Raw genomic sequence first — 18,021 nt, forward strand, 5'->3', positions numbered from 1 at the left:
CCCCCAAGGATACCCCCTCAAACACCCAGATGCTGAGATGCTGGGAGTCACAGGGCTCAGGTCTGTACTGATGGCTTCAGGACGCTCATGCCAGCAGCTTGCTGCGTGGCAGCAAAGATTTTGTTAAAGACTTTTTAAGTTTGTGTCTTTGTACCTCGACTGCAGGCACCACTAACCTTATCTCTGTCGCTAGTGGTTAAAACTCCCATTTTTAGGATTCCACACAAATAAAACGGTAATGGCTGCACTTGGCTGACGTTCACCTGTGTTGCGTGCGCATCGGTTGCTCTTTTGCTGGGGGCGCGTGTGTTGCGTCTGCACTATGGCGTCCTGCCATACATGGTTGATGCATAATGTTTAGGCTCTAATGTGTTTTGTCTGCTCTAAAGAAAGCCGCTTGGAACATTCGTGGACAGGTTTTGTGTGGTGTGTGCCCAGGAGCGGAGCGACTGGTTGTGCAGAAGGTCTGAGCACCTGCTCAGCTGCTTTGCAAAGTGGTTCTGTCTCACTGTCCTCCCCGAAACCTGTGCGATTTTCACTTGGTGGTGTCAGTCTTTTTAATTGCAGCAACATGAGGGTGTAGTGTGTTTCCTCACAGTTAAAACTTCATTCCCCTGTCCCAGCTAGATAGCAGGAGGGCCCCTCCCCATCTCCTCACCCCTCCCACCCCCAGGTGTAATCTCTGAAAAGGTCTGTAAACATCTGACAGATGTCCCCTGGGGATTGGGGGTTACACTGGAAATGTTACTTTAAATGGAAAAAGTGTCTTTGCGGATGTGATGAAGGACTTCGAGACTGCCCTGCCATCGTAAGTGTCCTTATAAGAGGAGTCAGAGGAGATTTGACCCAGACAGATAAGACACCAAGCCACTGACTGTGAATACAGGAGAGGGGCCCTGAGCCAGGGAGGGTGAGTGGTGCTGGTGGCCTTCAGAAGCTGGAACCATGGTCCCCCTGCCTCTGAATGGAGCAAGGCCCTGCTGACACCCCGATTTCACACTGCGAGACTCACTTAGAACTTCTGGCCTCCAGGACTTTAAGAAAATAAACCACTGTTGTTTTAAGTCACTAAGTTTGTGGTAATTTGTGACAGCAACCACAGGAAACCAGTATAGTTACTGCAAGAAATAAGCCTTAAGTGAATGGGGAGATGCACGGTGCTCATGGTGGAGGACTCAGTGTTGCTGAGATGTCTGTCTTCCCCAGACTGATCTGTATGTTCATCATGATCCCAGTTGATATCACAGCAGGGTTGTTTGTTGTTGTTGTTTTTAATGGAAATTGACAAACTCATTCTAAAATTTGTTGGAAATGCAAAGGATTTAGAATAGTCAAAAGTTCATCCGAAAAAGAACAAGGTTAGGGAACAAGCACTACCCAACCTCAAGGCTAATCCAAAGTGTGCTGGCATAAAGATAGATCAAAGGGACGGAGTAGAGTCCAGAATTGACCTGTGTGTGCACAGACAACTGATCTTTTATCAAAGTGCAAATGCAGTTCAGTGGGAAAAGAGCATCATCTTCAAACAGATGGAACACATGGATATCCATATGCAATAGAATTGAACTTTAAAACTTCACACTATGTGTGAAAATTAACTCAAAATGGATCCTAGAACGAAATGTAGAACTTAAAACTGTAAAAATTCTAGAAGAAAACTTAGGAAAAAAAATCTTTACATCCTTGGGTTAGGCAAAAAAGTTCTCAGATAAGATACCAAAATCACAATTAATAAGAGGAAAAAAATGGGTCAATTGGAATTCAAGAACGTTGGAAACTTCTTTGAAAGACATTGTTAAGAGAAGGAAAAGACAGGTCAGGGGAATGGGAGAAAATATTTGCAGATAATTTCTGATAAAGGGCTTGTGCCCAGAGCTCTGTAGGGCTCTCAAAGCTGAATGATAAGAAAATAAACGTCCCCCCAAAAAATGGGCCAATGATTTGAATAGATGCCTCATCAAATAAGGTATATGGATGGCAAATTAGTTCAGCGTGGTTCGCCATCAGAAAAATGTTACATCCTCAGTGAGATACCAGTGCAAACCTGTCAGCAGGTCCAGAATAAAAAGGCTGGCCATCCCACGTGTTTTTGCAAGAATGTGGAGCAACGGGAACTCACACTGCTGCTGGTGGGAACTCAAATGATCCAACCACTCTGGAAAACAGTTTAGCAGATTTTTTAGAAGCTGTCCATTCAACTGCCTTTTCATCCAGTCATCCCCTCCGGGTGTTTACCTGAGAGAAACAGAAGCCTAGAGACTTAAACCCAGATGCTCGCCACATAAACTAGGAGCAGCCCGCATCCAACAGGCAAAAGGGAAAACAGCTGTAGTTCAGAGCGAACAGATGGTACTGAGTGCAAGAAACCAGCAAAGACTGCATGACTCGGTGAAATCCTGGTAAACACAAGTAATTTACTTGTGATAGCAAGCCAATCAGAGAATCCCCTGGTGGTCCAGTGGTTACAATTCCACACTTCATTGCCAAGGGCCAGGGTCTGATCCCTTTTTGGGGAACTAAGATCCTGAAAGCAGTGTGTGCCCGCCCCCCAAAAAAGCAAGTTAGCAATTGCCTGGGGGAGGGAGGTGGGAAGCTCACCCCGGGGGACGGACAAGGGCACAAGGAAGCTGGGGATGGGGTGGTTGGGTGTGTAAGCTTTGGTCACATTCATCAAACTTTAAATATGTACCATGTGTTGCGTGTTGATCATGCACAACAAAATTGTAAGTCATTGGAGTCGTCCCTCATGCAACTAAGGGAAGACGTTAGTGGGCAGCCAGGTTTGTAGTCTGGAGCTTGGGGTCAATTAGAGATGAGTGGTCATTGCTGATGGGCTCCTGGGTGCGAATGCCTGTGGCTCAGGGCTCGGGAGCACTTGCCACTGGGGGACAGGGCAGAGCTGGAGGTCTGAGAATGGGGTGGACCTGTCCTGGACTGAATGCCCATGTCCTCCATCCTTGTCTTGAGGTCCGGAACCCTCAATGTGATGGGACTAGGAGACGGGGCCTTTGGGAGTGACTGGGGTCAGCTGAGGCCGTGAGGGTGGGTCCTGTGATGGGATCAGACGCCAGAGCTCTTGCTGCCATGTGGGGCCACACGGAGAAGGCCGCCTGCAGGCCAGGAAGAGGCCCCACCAGACCGGGCCCTGAGCTGTGGTGTGAGTCGCCATCCGCGTGAGCCTCTCAGCAGCTGCAGCCAAATGAAGTGGCGCAGGGGAGCAGGGCCTGTGTGTACTATCCAAACGTTCAGCTTGGTGGTCTCCGGGCCGAGTGTGTGTTGTCAGAATCAGGAGCACACGCCGGTCACTCTAAGCCAGTGCCGTGGCTGGACACGGCGCCCAAGCTCAGAGGTGTGGGTAGGCATGGCTGTAACCAGGCCCAGCATGGGGACCCTAGCCCTCCTCCCAGGGCCTTGCCTGAGACACCCTCACCCGCTGAGGCTGCTGCACTGCCGCGCGGGGGAGCTTGTGTTCTGGGCTGAGAAGGGTGGGCCCGGTGCCCGCCCTGCGCCCCTAATGAAGGCGGAAGTGAGCTGACTTCAGTACTGCCGCTGCTGCTAAGTTGCTTCAGTCGTGTCCGACTCTGTGTGACCCCATAGACGGCAGCCCACCAGGCTCCCCGTCCCTGGGATTCTCCAGGCAAGAACACTGGAGTGGGTTGCCATTTCCTTCTCCAATGCAGGAAAGTGAAAAGTGAAAGGGAAGTCGCTCAGTCATATCCGACTCTTTGCGACCCCATGGACTGCAGCCTACCAGGCTCCTCCGCCCATGGGATTTTCCAGGCAAGAGTACTGGAGTGGAGTGCCATTGCCTTCTCCAGACTTCAGTACAGGAGTCTTCAATTCCTGCAAATCTCCCTTGCAGGTGGTGGGCTTGCCCTCAGGGTCCGCCTGCCCAAGGCTGTGGGATGCATGTTGTCTATGTGTGTAGGCGTGTGCGTGTGTGAGGGGCTTGTCTGGGTTGAAGGCTCTCTGCCCAGAGTCCAGGGCAGAGAGAGGCAGATGTTTGGGTCTCCCTGGAGACCCCTTTGCTCCTGGGTGCTGCCTCCTTCTCCCTCCCTGCCTCAGACTCAGTGCAGGCAGTACAGCGAGGGAGGGAGGGGGGCCCAGTCCCTTTTTTATTTTCCCCACATCCTTCGTGCCCCAGGGTGTCAAGGGAAAGAGCCCTGTGTTCTGGTCTCTAGTTATTGTTGGCAGAACCTCCATGGCCCAGGCCAGGTGTTGTGGCTACAGGCAGGGCGAATCCCAGAAAGCCAGGAACCCCTCTCCACTCCTTGTGGGCTGGCAGGACCAGCCTGAGCTCGTGGGAGCAGTGGAGGCAGAATCGTGACCATGCCAGGGAGCTGGCCCTGAGTCCTGCTGACCTGCTTGACCCACACTGGGGCCTGGCCATGTTTCACATCCAGGAACACGTGACCTGAGTGCAGGAAGTGGCCACAACAGGCCATTCATTGAAGAAAGGGTTGTTTTTCTTCTAAGACAGTTTTGCTCAAGGTTTCTTATAATGAGTCCCTGGGGTTTTAGAGGTGGGATATGCTCATTAAGCCTACAACACCTTCTCCCGAGGGCTCCACGGCTCCCGTGGTCAGGGGCTGATCTGGACAGGACCTCAGCCCCCTGCTCTGCTGCAGGACAAGGAAGGGGCACCCACTGGCAGCCTCAGGTGACAGACGGGGGCACCTGTACACAGAGGGGCTCACACGCTACACTTCACACACCAGGTTAAGACACGACATTCCTTCACCTACACACAATTCAAACAGTGACTAGAACTGATGACTGGCAAATTTCTAAGAGGATTGTTAAGACCCTCACGAGTTCTGTCTTGCTGGAAACCACATTTAAAACTCAGAACCCACACGTCAGCAGCCGCTCCACTTCTTAAGCCCACGGTGGGGTGGGGTGCAGGGGGGATCCCATGTCAATCACCAAGCCCTAGTCACCACAGCAGCCTCGCCCCTTCCCTATATCACCAAAGAGAAAGTTCCACAAACAGGTTCCCCCAGCCACCTGTGGTCGGTGAGGCTCCTGAGTGAGCAGAAAGCTTGAGAGGCGGGGGCTAGGCAGGGAGTAGTCTCTGGTGGAAGTGTCTCGAAGCAAAAGTGCAGAAGACAGGCTTGCTCGGGGCTGAGCGAGCTTGGCAGGTGAGGGCTGCGTGGAAGGGGTGGGCTGTCCCAAGTGACTGTCTGCTGCTGGGTGTTCACAAACCACGTACAAGTACAGAAGAAACTTGTCCCAGGCACAGAGCGTGGGGGTCTGTCCGTCCCATTCTGTTCCAGCTTAGCTTCTGGGCGTGACTCCCTGTCCCCAAGACGTGCTCACAGCCTCACACTGTCCCTGATTTGGGTGCAGGTCGGGCCTGACGTCAGGCAGGTTCTCACAGAGTCCATGGCACAAGTGCAGACTTTATAACCTAGTAGAAATAAAGAGCTCGGAGCCCCCAAGCCCAGCCACCCCCAGTCAGGCAGACAAAGCCCCCGTGGTGGACACGCAGCTCCTCTCTGTCGTCGCTCTTCCTTTCAGGCGTTCCTTTGCATTAGGGTGTAGGTGAAGCTCGATCAGGGAGTGATTAGAGCACAGCCCCAAGGAGCTGGGGTGGGGATCCCCCCTGCCTGTCCGCCTGGGGAGCCGGACACCACTGATCTGCCTCTAGAGCCACTTGACCTTTGTACTGACAGGGAAGGGCCATGCACGGTTTATCACTTTCTGAGTGACTTTCTGGGAGATAACCCGAGGGGTTGTGTGACAACTGTTCTTCTCTGTTAATTGTGTCGGTGCTAATTGTTTCCAGGTGTTTACCTCCAACGGCCCCACCGTGATCATGCCCACCTGGTTCTGCTCCCGAGCCTGGTTCGCCCACGTGGGCCCGTTTGATGAGGGCGGGCGGGTAAGTGTGGTCCATGGATCCCTCCTCTGGGCACGCGGGGAGGGGCTTTCAGGGCCTTCCCGGCGCTCCCTGGGGCTGCGTGTGGGTGCTGGGCCTCCCCGGGAGCAGCAGGTTTCTGTGTGAAGACCATGGGCGTCTGCTCTGGGCTCACACCCACGCGGCCACCTCATCCTGGTTTAAGGGCTGTTTGTGGGAAAACGCAGGACACGGGCAGTGCCGCCCTGCCACCCTGGGCGGCAGTGGGAGAGGAGCGCCCCTCGCTCCCCTGAGGGTGGCGGCCCCGGAGCACCGGGGGCGAGCTGGCCTGGGCCTCCCCCGCAGGGCAGGACCCACGCTGGCCTCTGGCTTAGAAACGGGGACACAGACCCCGACCTTCTGTCCCTCCTCGACGGCCTTAGAGGGAACACTCCGACGGAACACTCGGTCAGAAGGTAAATCAAGGTTGATTAGTTTGCTTTCCTTTAAGTCTCCTTAAATTGGCTTTGAGACGTGTGTTCTGGTCTCGTGGTGGATGGAGCCCGTGGGCCAGACGTGTTAACGCCCATCAGGCCAGAAGGTGGGGGTGACGCAGGCCCAGGCTCACCATCTGCCCCAGGACCTTGGCCCCCGTCCAGCCCGCTCACAGTCTTCTCTCCACTTTGGAGGGGACTGTCACCCACTGCCAGGGGCCCAGGGGATCCTTGGCTTGGGGCCCCCTCCTCCCGGACCCCACCCAGCATTTCTCTGACCACCCCCCAGGGAGAGGCCGGCTCCTCAGTTGCCCCCTGCGCTGGACCCTGGCCAGACAGTCCCTCCCATAACTACCCAGACATGCCCTCCGTGCTGGTCTTGCGTGTACAAACCAGGGGCCCAGCCCGCCTGTCCTCAGGACTGGCCAGACTGGGGAATGTCTGCGCCTCAGCTCCACTGGCCTTCCCTGTCCTCGAGGGTCTCGTGAGCGCGTAGCCACACTCTGCCCAGGGACTCCCACTGGGGGCTGCAGGGGGCCAAGGCCAGAGAGATGGCGGAGTGTCCTCTCTGCCAACAGATTCTCCTTGAAATCAAAGCATGGGGGGAGCAAAGGGACACACCATGAGTCTCCCCACCACTAAGCAGGTGCTGCAAAAGCCGCTCTCACTGGTGCTGAGTCCAAGCACCTGTTCTCATTCCTCTGCGGCAAGTAGCTCCAAGATGGTCATCAGGAGGCATTCCCTAAATTGCAGCCATGACCAACTTCAGGACGGGAAGTGCGTCAGGCCTCTTAGCACAAGTTAATTCTTCCTGGAGAGACAGCTGCGGAAGGAAAGAAAGTCCATCCCTCTCTTTGTACAGGAATCGGGGCTCAGGGACCAAGGACCTGGGCTGGGCTGGGGCCGTGGCTGCAGCAAGTGAGGGATGTGGCATGAGGAGGGGGTCACAGATGGCCGTGAAGCCCACCTCCAGGTGAGGACATGAGGTGTTTCCTGGTTCCTTCAGGCCCTCCCCCAAGAAAACAGGTTGAGCTGAAGAGTTCTTTGTGGAATGCATTTGAGGGAGCACCATGTGCTGGGGGCTGGTCCTCAGCTGGTTGTCCCAGTCCGGGAGGCTGCAGCTCTCACCCAGAAGGGAAGAACAGGGAACTGGAGCCGCCGGGACAGTTGAGGTGCTAAAGGTCCCAGAGCAGGATGGGATAAACGAGGACGAAGCAGGCATGAGCTGAGCCCACAAGGTGCTCAGGTCTTAAATCCGGAAGATGCACTCCCAGAGTGAGGTGGAAGGGAGGAGGAGAGTTGGAGGAGGGCGCGGGACGGCACCCAGCTTGAGGGGTCTGGATGTTCCCAGGAGACAACTGTTTCAGGCCCTTAAACCAAAAAGAAAGTGACCAAAATGGTGTTTGTTGGTTCAGAACAGAGCTCTTCTGAGGGCGGGGATGGCCCGGAGTGGGTCGTGGTTGCTCAGAAGAGCTGCTACCCGGCACGGCAGACACTTTTCAGAAGTGCCTTTGCACCCGTTGGAAAGATCCTCAGGCTTGGAGTCGCCGTGTGGCTTATGAGCTGCCACCCCCTCTCTGGAGGTGGGGGCCCCAGGCTCCTTTGCATTTTAGCCATTCTGACTGGAGTTGTGTGGTTTCCTGTTGTATTTTAGTCTACATTTTCTAGATGACTTACAATGTTGAGCAATTTTTCATGTGCGGATTGGCTGCTCCTATGTTTTATGCAGCATCCAGTTTTTTTGCCCGGTTTTGGGTGGAGCATCTTATTTATGTGGCCAGGGAGGTCTCAGTTGCGGCACACAGGATCTACCATCTTTGTTGAAGCACGTGGGATCTTTAGTTGCAGCACTCAGACTCTGTGGGATCTAGTTCCCTGAACAGGGATCGAACCCAGGCCCCTGCATTGGAAGCCTGGAGTCTTAGTCGCTTGATCTGATGCTTCCAGCGCAGGGGGCCTGGACCGCCGGAGAGATCCCTGTGGAGTCGTCTTGTTGAGGTGTTGGTGTTCCGGGTCAGATGCGTGCTCGTGGGTATTTCCGCCCATCCTTGGTCTCTGTGTTCTGGGATCTTCCCTCACTCCCACCTATGCTCGCCCCGGTTCTGTCCCGAGGATGTCAGGGCAGCGAGGCTGGGCGTCCACCTCTGTTTTGTGGGTGTCATCTCCCTGCCCCAGCACCCCCCGCTCTGAGCCTGGGCCTCACAGGTGCTGCAGAGGTTGGCCTCTCAGACACCCAAAGCCAGAAGCTGGCATCTTCTCTCGTGCCTTAGAAACCTCTCTTGGTATCAAAGAAAGTTTGTATTTTGTCATCTCTGTATCGAATGCCCTTAATTCCATATGCTCTTCTTAAACCTTTCCTGCTCAGCTTTTTGTGTTTGTTTTTGAAAGTATTCTGACTCCTACCTGTTGCTTGAATGGCAGTCAAGCCTATTCCCTCTCTCTCTCTCCTGATTTTGATGTGGGATTTCTGCTCACATCAGAAGGTGGGCCCCATGCTGAGTCCCCAGGTGCCTGTCCGAGTCCCTGGACTCAGCCTCACACGTCAGGCTTCCCCACGTCTGAAGGGCCATGGCGTTCCTTGTTCCTGCACATTGACGCTGTGGTTTTGGACACACAAAGGAGGGATGGACTGCACAGAAAACCCTGGGCCACACCTTCCCTCCTGTCCTAAGGACACAGCTCCCCATTGCCTCTCTCTGCCTGACACTCCTCAGACTCACCTGGAGGCAACAGCGGAATTCCCCCCTTGTTGTTAAAGACTCTTGGTTTCACTGGGTTCCGACGTGATCTGGTTCCGATGTGGGAACCAGGTCTGCTCTTATCTCTTTTTGGCTTATAGTTTTAAGTTTTAGCTGTCCGCTGTTGCTGTGGTTTTCTATTTCAATATTCATTATACATTGGCTAGATTTTCTTTGTCTTCCATTTCAACAACTCTCTCTTAAACCCTTTTTTATTATTTAATTTTCTTAATCTTCACTTTCTTGTTTATTTTCCTACGTTTCTTCAGTGCCCCTTATTTTTATTCAGATCTGTTTTCCCTGGAGAACTAATTTCGTCTTCATTTCTCACATAATTTTTGTCTTTTTCTTCTATTTCTATTTTGAGTTCAGTCAATCCTCTCCTATTTAAAAGGTTTATTGGGGTATAATTCGTATAATTCACCTGTTAAATGTGCAGTTCAGTGTATTTCAGCACATTCACGGGGATGTACAACCATTACCACTGTCTGATGTTACGAAAGAGCTTCGCCTCCCAGAGAAGCCCACCTGCGGTCACGCCCCCAGCCCAGGCTAGTCCCCCCTCCTCTGTCTTTGCACGCACTCTTTGCACGGGTCCAGCTCTGTTACGGAATTTCTGGTTCAAGATGGCCTGCCCCTTTCTCAAGCCTTGTGGAGGACGTGTGATTTCACGTGGAGAGTTGTTCACAGAATTTTTTTCTCCTTGATTTTTGGTGGTGATGTTTTTGTTTGGGGTGCTTGTCTGTTCACAGAAGTGTTTTTCTGTTTCCTGTCACGCTGGCTTTGTGTAGCCTCTGTTCACAGGACTCCTGCCCCAGGGTCACCCCTTGTGTGACCCCAGGGAAGTACAGCAGCGTTGAGGGCAGGAAGGGGAGGAGAGTGTGTCTCCTGCTTCTCCCGTTTCATCCCACAGGACCCTCATCCCCTTTCTCCACACCTCCGAGGGCACACGCCCTTCCACACCCCAAGAGCCCCCAGGGCAGGGGTGACTCCCCCAATCTTCTCAGGCCCCTGTCCCCACGGAGGACTGGGCCTCAGGACCTGGTTTTCCACCTTCTCTGGCTAAATTCTCAGCTGTCTCTCTGCCAGAAATAAGAAAACTCTGGGGTTGAGTTCCTACTGGTCATGAGCAGAGAGGACATCCTCTCTCCTTCCTAAATCTATAAAGCGCAGAGTTACAATGTGCTCTTGAAAGGTGCCTTTGAAAATGCAGAAAATTAGCAAAAGGAAGAATATACAAATCACCGGTGAGCCCATCACCACACATCTGCTCTGAACTTTTGTGTGGGGTCCTTTTGTCTTTCTTTAACTGTGGACGACTTTTAGCTGAGCTGCAAACTTTTTCTTTTCTTAATTTTGGCTGCACTGGGTCTTCATTGCTGCTTGCCGGCTTTCTCTGGGTGGGGTTAGTGGGTGCTCCTCTCTAGTTGCAGTGCGCGTGCAAGCACAATTGTGAAAGCTGACTTTTAACATTCTGATATAAATCCTTTCATGACTTGTGGTCTTTGTGAAAACACTTCAGTCACCACAGTGGTCCATCAAGTCACGGAATGACTCAGCAGCTGATGCTGGAAGTGAGGCTGTTTGCACGGCTCCTGCGTCACTTTCCTATGCGGCCTGCTGCCCCGTCAGTCTCTCGTGTGTTGAGACCCCCTGGCAGCGATTCCCTGGGCAGGGGTGGCTCTGTGTGGGGACCGATGCGGCGCTCAGTGTGGCAGCTCAGAAGTGAGCCCAGTGGGCTGCCCACAGGGTGGCTCTCAGGCCTGAGCCAGGAGGTGGCAGAATTCATGGCCGGGTGATCACAGACAAGGGGCATCAGTTCATCACAGACCCCAGAGGCTGGGTGCATAGGGCCCAGTCCGGGGATACACTTGGGCCAAGAAGCTGGCCAGAAGTGGCCAGGAGTCCCCTCTCTCCCCAAGGGTAACGGCCACGGGGCTCTACCAGGGCGTCGAGACCTCAGAGGCCAGCCATGCCACCTTCCCCTCAGGGTAGATGAGCTGGGTGAGCAACATTGGCTCTACCGGGAACAGTCAGCCCCACTGTGGTGCTGGCGCTGCCCTGACCTGAGCTTGGGCTGAAGAGGCAGAACAGGCTGGGGCCGGCGCACAGCAGCCTGTGCACTGTGGGGAAACCAGCCTCTGCCCGGAGCAGGGGTCCTGGCAGCTTGCCCAGCTGTTGCTGGGCTCTGCTCACCAGTCACGCCCTGGGTGACCCCCTGTCCAGACCCTCTGCTTTCTTGGTTTTCACCTTGAACTCAAGGAAGTGAAGGAGCTGCGATTGTTATCCCCGTCAGGACTGAGGTCCCCCAGCCCCGGACTGACCAGCAGGGCAGCTGCAGCCCCGCCAGCCAGCCCTGATCTGAGCCCTTCTCCAGACAAGGGTGGGAGGCCTGGGTTCTCACAGGATAGGAGGACCCCATGGGACCCTGCAGACCCTCAGAGCAGTGTGCCCGTCAACAGGGAGGGGGCAGTGGGGTCCAGGGTCCAGTTGGAGGCCGTGAGTGAGAGTGACTACAGGGCTTGGGTCTACTCCTCGGGCACCTTCTTGTCCCAGAGCCGCCTCTTATGGTCACGTTTGCCGAGCTCTGGCCATGAGCTGGGGGCAGCTGGATGTGTTGTTTTCCAGCTGAGGCCTCACCGGTCAGGCTGGGCTCAAGTGTGGGGGCCCCAGGCCGACCTCCATCTCCCGTTGCCTGAACCAAGGCTCTGTTCTGAGTGGATACATGTTTCTTCATCTTGCAGGGTGTCCCTGAGGACCTGCTGTTCTTCTACGAGCACCTGAGGAAGGGCGGCGGGGTCGTCCGTGTGGACCAGAGCCTCCTCCTGTACCGCTACCACCCTGGCGCGGCCACACACTCCGTCCTCGAGTACGTGGTCCTGGGGTCCAGACTGGGTGGGGTGGGGGGACCCAGTCAGGTCTCTGCCCCAAGGTGGGGACCTGGGAGCGTGGCTGACACCAGAGCCCATGGCCTCCCAGGAGGGAGGTCATCCCCAGTCTGTGGACCAGCATTTTCCTCAGGATCAAGGCTAAGTGTCTGCTCTCACTTTTATTATTTATTTCAGTTGCTTTGGGTCTTTGTTGCTGCATAGGCTGTCTCCAGTTGCAGCGAGCAGGGCCTGCTCTCTAGCTGCGCCTCATTGTGGTGGCTTCCCTTATTGCAGAGCGCAGGCTCTGGGCCCTTGGACTTCAGTAGTTGCGGCTCAAGGTCTCTAGAGCATGAGCTCAGTAGTTGTGACACGGGGCTTAGTTGCCCCGTGGCACATGGGATTGTATTTCCTGGACTGAGGATCAAACCCGTGTCCCCTGCATTGGCAGGCAGATTCTTAACCACTGGACCATGGCTCAGTGGGTAAAGAATCTGCCTGCAATGCAGGAGACACAGGAGACGTGGGTTCGATTCCCTGGGTCAGCAAGATCCCCTGCAGGGGGCATGGCAACCCACAGCAGTGTTCTTGCCTGAAAAATTCCATGGGCAGAGGAGCCTGGCAGGCTACAGTCCAAAGGCTGGACACAACTGAGCAACTGGGCACACACAGAATCCACATGTGGATGTTGTCTGTGGGTCCTGTTCTCACTTGATTTGAGCTGAAAGGACTCAGAATGAGCCCAGCGCACCACTGATGTGATGACAGGTGGGCTGGGGGCATCCTCTTCCTTCTCTGCCCACCAGGGGGAGGCCGGCTGGGGCAGAGGTTGGGTCATCCCCTACGAGGCCATCGCAAAGGCCGGCCCCTCCTTGTCGTGGCTCACGGCCTCCCAGGTTCCAAAGCTGGAGGTCAACTGCCAGGGGTAGGGCAGGGGAGGCGCCCGAAGTGCAGGCTGGGTGAAGACGAGCGAGCTGTGTGTTTCTTTCTTTAGTTTGAACTCTGTGCATGTGCACATGTATGTTTGTGCAGGTGTGTGTGAGTGTTTTGTTTCAAACCACCACAAGTGTGGAGACACTCGGTGCTACCGTGATGCTGCTCACTTGGGGACAGAGAGGAGTGGAGCCCTGAAACAGGTCTGTGATCAGGGCATCTTCTGAGTGGAAAGAGCGTGAGGCAAAGACATGCATTTGAGTTTCTGGACACAGAGGAGACTCTTTTCTTCCCCAGAGGGTATGAGACTCGTTGGAAGGCATGGCCGCTCAGCTGCTGTCCAGAGAGGTCTCCTGCCCACTGTCACAGCGGGCGTGATGCTGATTGGAGAATGTGTTGTGGGGGGATCACAGATTGCAGTATTCATATTCATTTGGGAGATCTTTGAACTTTTGCAGGGGCGCTATTCCTTACTGAAGCTTAGCTTCTTTGTTTTCCAGCTTTAAGCAAAAGAGCTTGATTTCTCTTGTCTTTTGATAAATCTGAATTTTGATATAGTAGCTCTAGTGAAGCATCATAGGGAGTTTATTGTCATGAACTTGACTCATTGTAAGTGTGATCTGCACACATGGGGTGAAGGTCTAGGGGGACATAAGAGTCCTAAATGTGTATATCCCTAATCACAGAGTTTCAAAATACACAGGCAAAAACTGGTAGAAATAAAGGGAGAAGTAGACAAACCCACAGTTACAGTTGAAAATTTTAATATTCGTATCTCAGTAATTGTTAGAAGTTGGGAAGTCTGAGGATCAGAAGATTTGAGCAACACTGTTAATTAGCCAACATAACAGTAGACATTTAAGGAACACTATAGAAAGAAAGCTGGAATCAAGATTGCTGGGAGAAATATCAATAACCTCAGATATGCAGATGACACCACCCTTATGGCAGAAAGTGAAGAAGAACTAAAAAGCCTCTTGATGAAAGTGAAAGAGGAGAGTGAAAAAGTTGGTTTAAAGCTCACCATTCAGAAAATGAAGATCATGGCATCCGGTCCCATCACTTCATGGGAAATAGATGGGGAAACAGTGGAAACAGTGTCAGACTTTATATTTTTGGGCTCCAAAATCCCTGCAGATGGTGATTGCAACCATGAAATTAAAAGACGCTTACTCCTTGGAAGGAAAGTTATGACCAACCTAGACAGCATATTCAAAAGCAGAGACATTACTTTGCCAACAAAGGTCCATCTAGTCAAGGCTATGGTTTTTCCAGTGGTCACGTATGGATGTGAGAGTTGGACTGTGAAGAAAGCTGAGTGCCGAAGAATTGATGCTTTTGAACTGTGGTGTTGGAGAAGACTCTTGAGAGTCCCTTGGACTGCAAGGAGATCCAACCAGTCCATTCTGAAGATCAGTCCTGGGTGTTCTTTGGAAGGAATGATGCTAAAGCTGAAACTCCAATACTTTGGCCACCTCATGCGAAGAGTTGACTCATTGGAAAAGACTCTAATGCTGAGAGGGATTGGGGGCAGGAGGAGAAGGGGATGACAGAGGATGAGATGGCTGGATGGCATCACTGACTCGATGGACGTGAGTCTGAGTGAACTCCAGGAGTTGGTGATGGACAGGGAGGCGTGGCGTGCTGCAGTTCTTGGGGTTGCAGAGAGTCAGACACGACTGAGCGACTGAACTGACAGAAAGAAAATGAAATTGCTCAGTCATGTCTGACTCTTTGTGACCCCATAGACTGTAGCCTGCCAGGCTCCTCTGTCCATGGGGTTTTCCAGGCAAGAATACTGGAGTGGGTTGCCATTTCCTTCTCCAGGGGATCTTCCTGACCCCGAGATCAAGCCCGGGTCTTCTGTATTGCAGGAAGACGCTTTACCATCTGAGCCACCAGGGAATCTACAAGGAACACTAAACTCCAGAATATACATACTTTTAAAGTACAAGATAGACATTACTTTGGGCCAGTAAGCAAGTCTGAACACGTTTCAAATGATTGAAATACTGGGTATGTTTTATAAATTAGAAATCATTAAGACATCTTGAATATCCAAAATATTTGGAAATTAAGCAACCAAGGGAAAAAAATCACAAGGATACTAGGGGGAAATTTTAACTAATGACAAAACAGTGTGTAAAAGTTTGTGGGATTTGGCTAAAGCAGAGTTTTACAGTAAAGTTTTATGGCTTTAAAAGCTTATGTTATTAAAGAAAAAAGCAATTATCTAAGTCTCCACGTTTAAAAGTTACAAACTAACAGCAAAGTAAACTCAAATAGAAGAAAAGGAATAAAGAAGGTAAAACTGAAAATGGATATCAATAGGAAAAATATGAGTAAAACCAGGAATTGATTTGAAATAAAATCAGTGCAATTGAAAAACCTCTCACAAGATTGATTTTTAAGAGAACACAGATTGCCAGTATACTGAGAATTAAAGAGAGGACATCACTACAGATCCAAGAGATACTTAAAGTATAAATAATAATTAAAATTAGATTAGTAATTTTAAAACTTTTCATAAAGAAAAGCCAAGCCAGATGGCTTTACTGATATATTCTATCAAAAATGTAAGGGAGACTAATACTAACCTTACGTGAATTCTTTTAGGAAATAGAAGAGGAGAAAGATCTATTGGGTGTTGGGAGGGAGGAGCTTCACACTTACTCCCTAAGACCAGCATGACTCTGAAGTTTAAAATGCTACAAGAATATTATAGGAAAATAAAATTACAGACCAATATCCCTTATGAGAATAGGTGCAAAAAATCATTCACAAAATATTGCCAAGTCAAATTCAGAAATATATAGGAAAGGATAATGCATCATGAATACAAGTCTGGTTTAACTCTCCAAAATCAGTTTGATTTCCTACAGTAACAGAATAAAGGATAAAAATCACACAGCCCAATAGATGCAGAAAAAACATTTAACAATTCAATATCCCTTTATGGTTTTTTAAAAAAATCTCAGCAAACTAGAAATAGAAGGAAACTTTCTCAGTCTGATAGTATCTACACAAACCTATAACTAACCTTATATTTAATAATTAAGGACGGAAAGCATTCCCTTCTAAGATCAGGAGGAAGCGATCTCCTGATTGTTCCTCTCACTACTTCTATTCAACATAGTAAGGGAAGTCAGTGCAGTAAGATCAGGAGAAGAAAAGATACAAGCATTAGGAAGTGGAAGGAAGACGGCATCATTTGTATCAATAGATGGCATGATTGTGTCTCATAGGAAATCAAAACCAATAACATAGTCTTCCAAGATACAAATTTATAGACTTGGAATAAAACAATTGAAAAAAAAATGCAGTTTAAAAAATGTACAGTGACATCAGTGATATAATATTTTTAAGTAAGTGTAACAAAGTATAGCTCTAGCTGCTAAAATCCATTCCAAAAAATGCTGAGGGAAATTAAAACCTATACAATAGATTAATGGAGAGAGATACCACGTTCATGGATTGGAAGATTCATTATTGGTTTTTTTTTACTTTACTTTTGGCTGTGCTGGGTCTCGGTTGCTGCATGCAGGCTTTATCTAGCTGTGGCGGGTGGGGGCTGCTCTCTAGTCGCCATGCACAGGCTTCTTGCAGAGCACGGGGTCTAGGACACGCAGGACTCAGTAGCTGCAGTCTGCACTGTCAAGAGCTCAGGCCCAGAAGCGGCGCACAGGCTTGGTTGCCCCGCGGCCTGTGGAATCTTCCCACACCAGGGGTCGAACCTGTGTCCCTGCATCAGATTCTTAACCACTGAACCATGAGGGAAATCCCAAGACTCAGTATTGTTAACATCAGTTCTGCCCAAATTGATCTGTAGATTCAGTGCAACCCCTGTAAAAGTCCCAGCTGGCTTCTTTGTAGAAACCGATCATCTGATTTTAAAATTCACAAAAAAATCAGAGGACCCAGACTGGCCTAAATAATCTTGAAAAGAGCAAAATTTGAGGATCCATTGTGCCTGATTTTAAGACTCACTCTGAAGCTACACCAATCAGGAAAATGTATTAGTAGCATAAATGCAGAAATACATATCAGTGAAGCAGAGCAGAGAGTCGAGAAATAGACTCACTACTGATTTTCAACAAAGTCTCCAAAGGCATTCAATGGAAAAAGAAAAATATTTTGAACAAATGGATATGCATATGGAAAAAAGAACTCACCCCCTTATTGAAGAATTAATTCTAGATGGCTTAGATGTAAAAATAGAAGCAGTTAAACGATAAAGCTTCTAGAAGAAAACATCAGGGAATATCTTCACAACTTTGGGATAGGCAAACATTTGTTAGGACACCAGACTCTTTAGCCATTTAAAACTTGACAAATCGAACTCCAAAGTTAAAAACTTTTTGCTCCTAAAAAGACACCATTAGGAAAATAAGTAGACAAACCATAGACTGGGAGAAAATATTCATAATTTATGTATCTCACGGAGGACAAGTATAGAGAGTATATTAAGAACCTCTACCACCAAAAAATAAAATCTAATAAAAATAAGCAAAATTCTTTTTTTTTTTTAATTTTATTTTTAAACTTTACATAATTGTATTAGTTTTGCCAAATATCAAAATGAATCTGCCACAGGTATACATGTGTTCCCCATCCTGAACCCTCCTCCCTCCTCCCTCCCCATACCATCCCTCTGGGTCGTCCCAGTGCACTAGCCCCAAGCATCCAGTATCGTGCATCGAACCTGGGCTGGCAACTCGTTTCTTACATGATATTTTACATGTTTCAATGTCATTCTCCCAAATCTTCCCACCCTCTCCCTCTCCCACAGAGTCCATAAGACTGTTCTATACATCAGTGTCTCTTTTGCTGTCTCGTACACAGGGTTATTGTTACCATCTTTCTAAATTCCATATATATGCGTTAGTATACTGTATTGGTATTTTTCCTTCTGGCTTACTTCACTCTGTATAATAGGCTCCAGTTTCATCCACCTCATTAGAACTGATTCAAATGTATTCTTTTTAATGGCTGAGTAATACTCCATTGTGTATATGTACCACAGCTTTCTTATCCATTCATCTGCTGATGGACATCTAGATTGCTTCCATGTCCTGGCTATTATAAACAGTGCTGCGATGAACATTGGGATACACGTGTCTCTTTCCCTTCTGGTTTCCTCAGTGTGTATG

At 50.3% G+C, this 18,021-nt stretch overlaps 1 protein-coding gene across 3 annotated transcripts in view; it reads left to right on the forward strand.

Annotated features, from left to right (window-relative positions):
- B3GNTL1 (UDP-GlcNAc:betaGal beta-1,3-N-acetylglucosaminyltransferase like 1) overlaps positions 1-18,021 on the forward strand; it is a 125,932-nt gene that overhangs the window by 76,546 nt on the left and 31,365 nt on the right. For all 3 annotated transcript variants that reach the window (XR_003506762.1, XM_027517762.1, XM_027517761.1), the window contains exons 7-8: positions 5,789-5,884; positions 11,816-11,940. Coding sequence is in view for 2 of the 3 variants with exons in the window: in XM_027517762.1 (XP_027373563.1) it covers positions 5,789-5,884; positions 11,816-11,940 (221 nt within the window). In the remaining variant the exon portion in view is untranslated. The remainder of the gene's footprint in view (positions 1-5,788; positions 5,885-11,815; positions 11,941-18,021) is intronic.

This window comes from Bos indicus x Bos taurus, chromosome 19 (assembly GCF_003369695.1).
Source record: "Bos indicus x Bos taurus breed Angus x Brahman F1 hybrid chromosome 19, Bos_hybrid_MaternalHap_v2.0, whole genome shotgun sequence".
Taxonomy (NCBI): domain Eukaryota; kingdom Metazoa; phylum Chordata; class Mammalia; order Artiodactyla; family Bovidae; genus Bos; species Bos indicus x Bos taurus.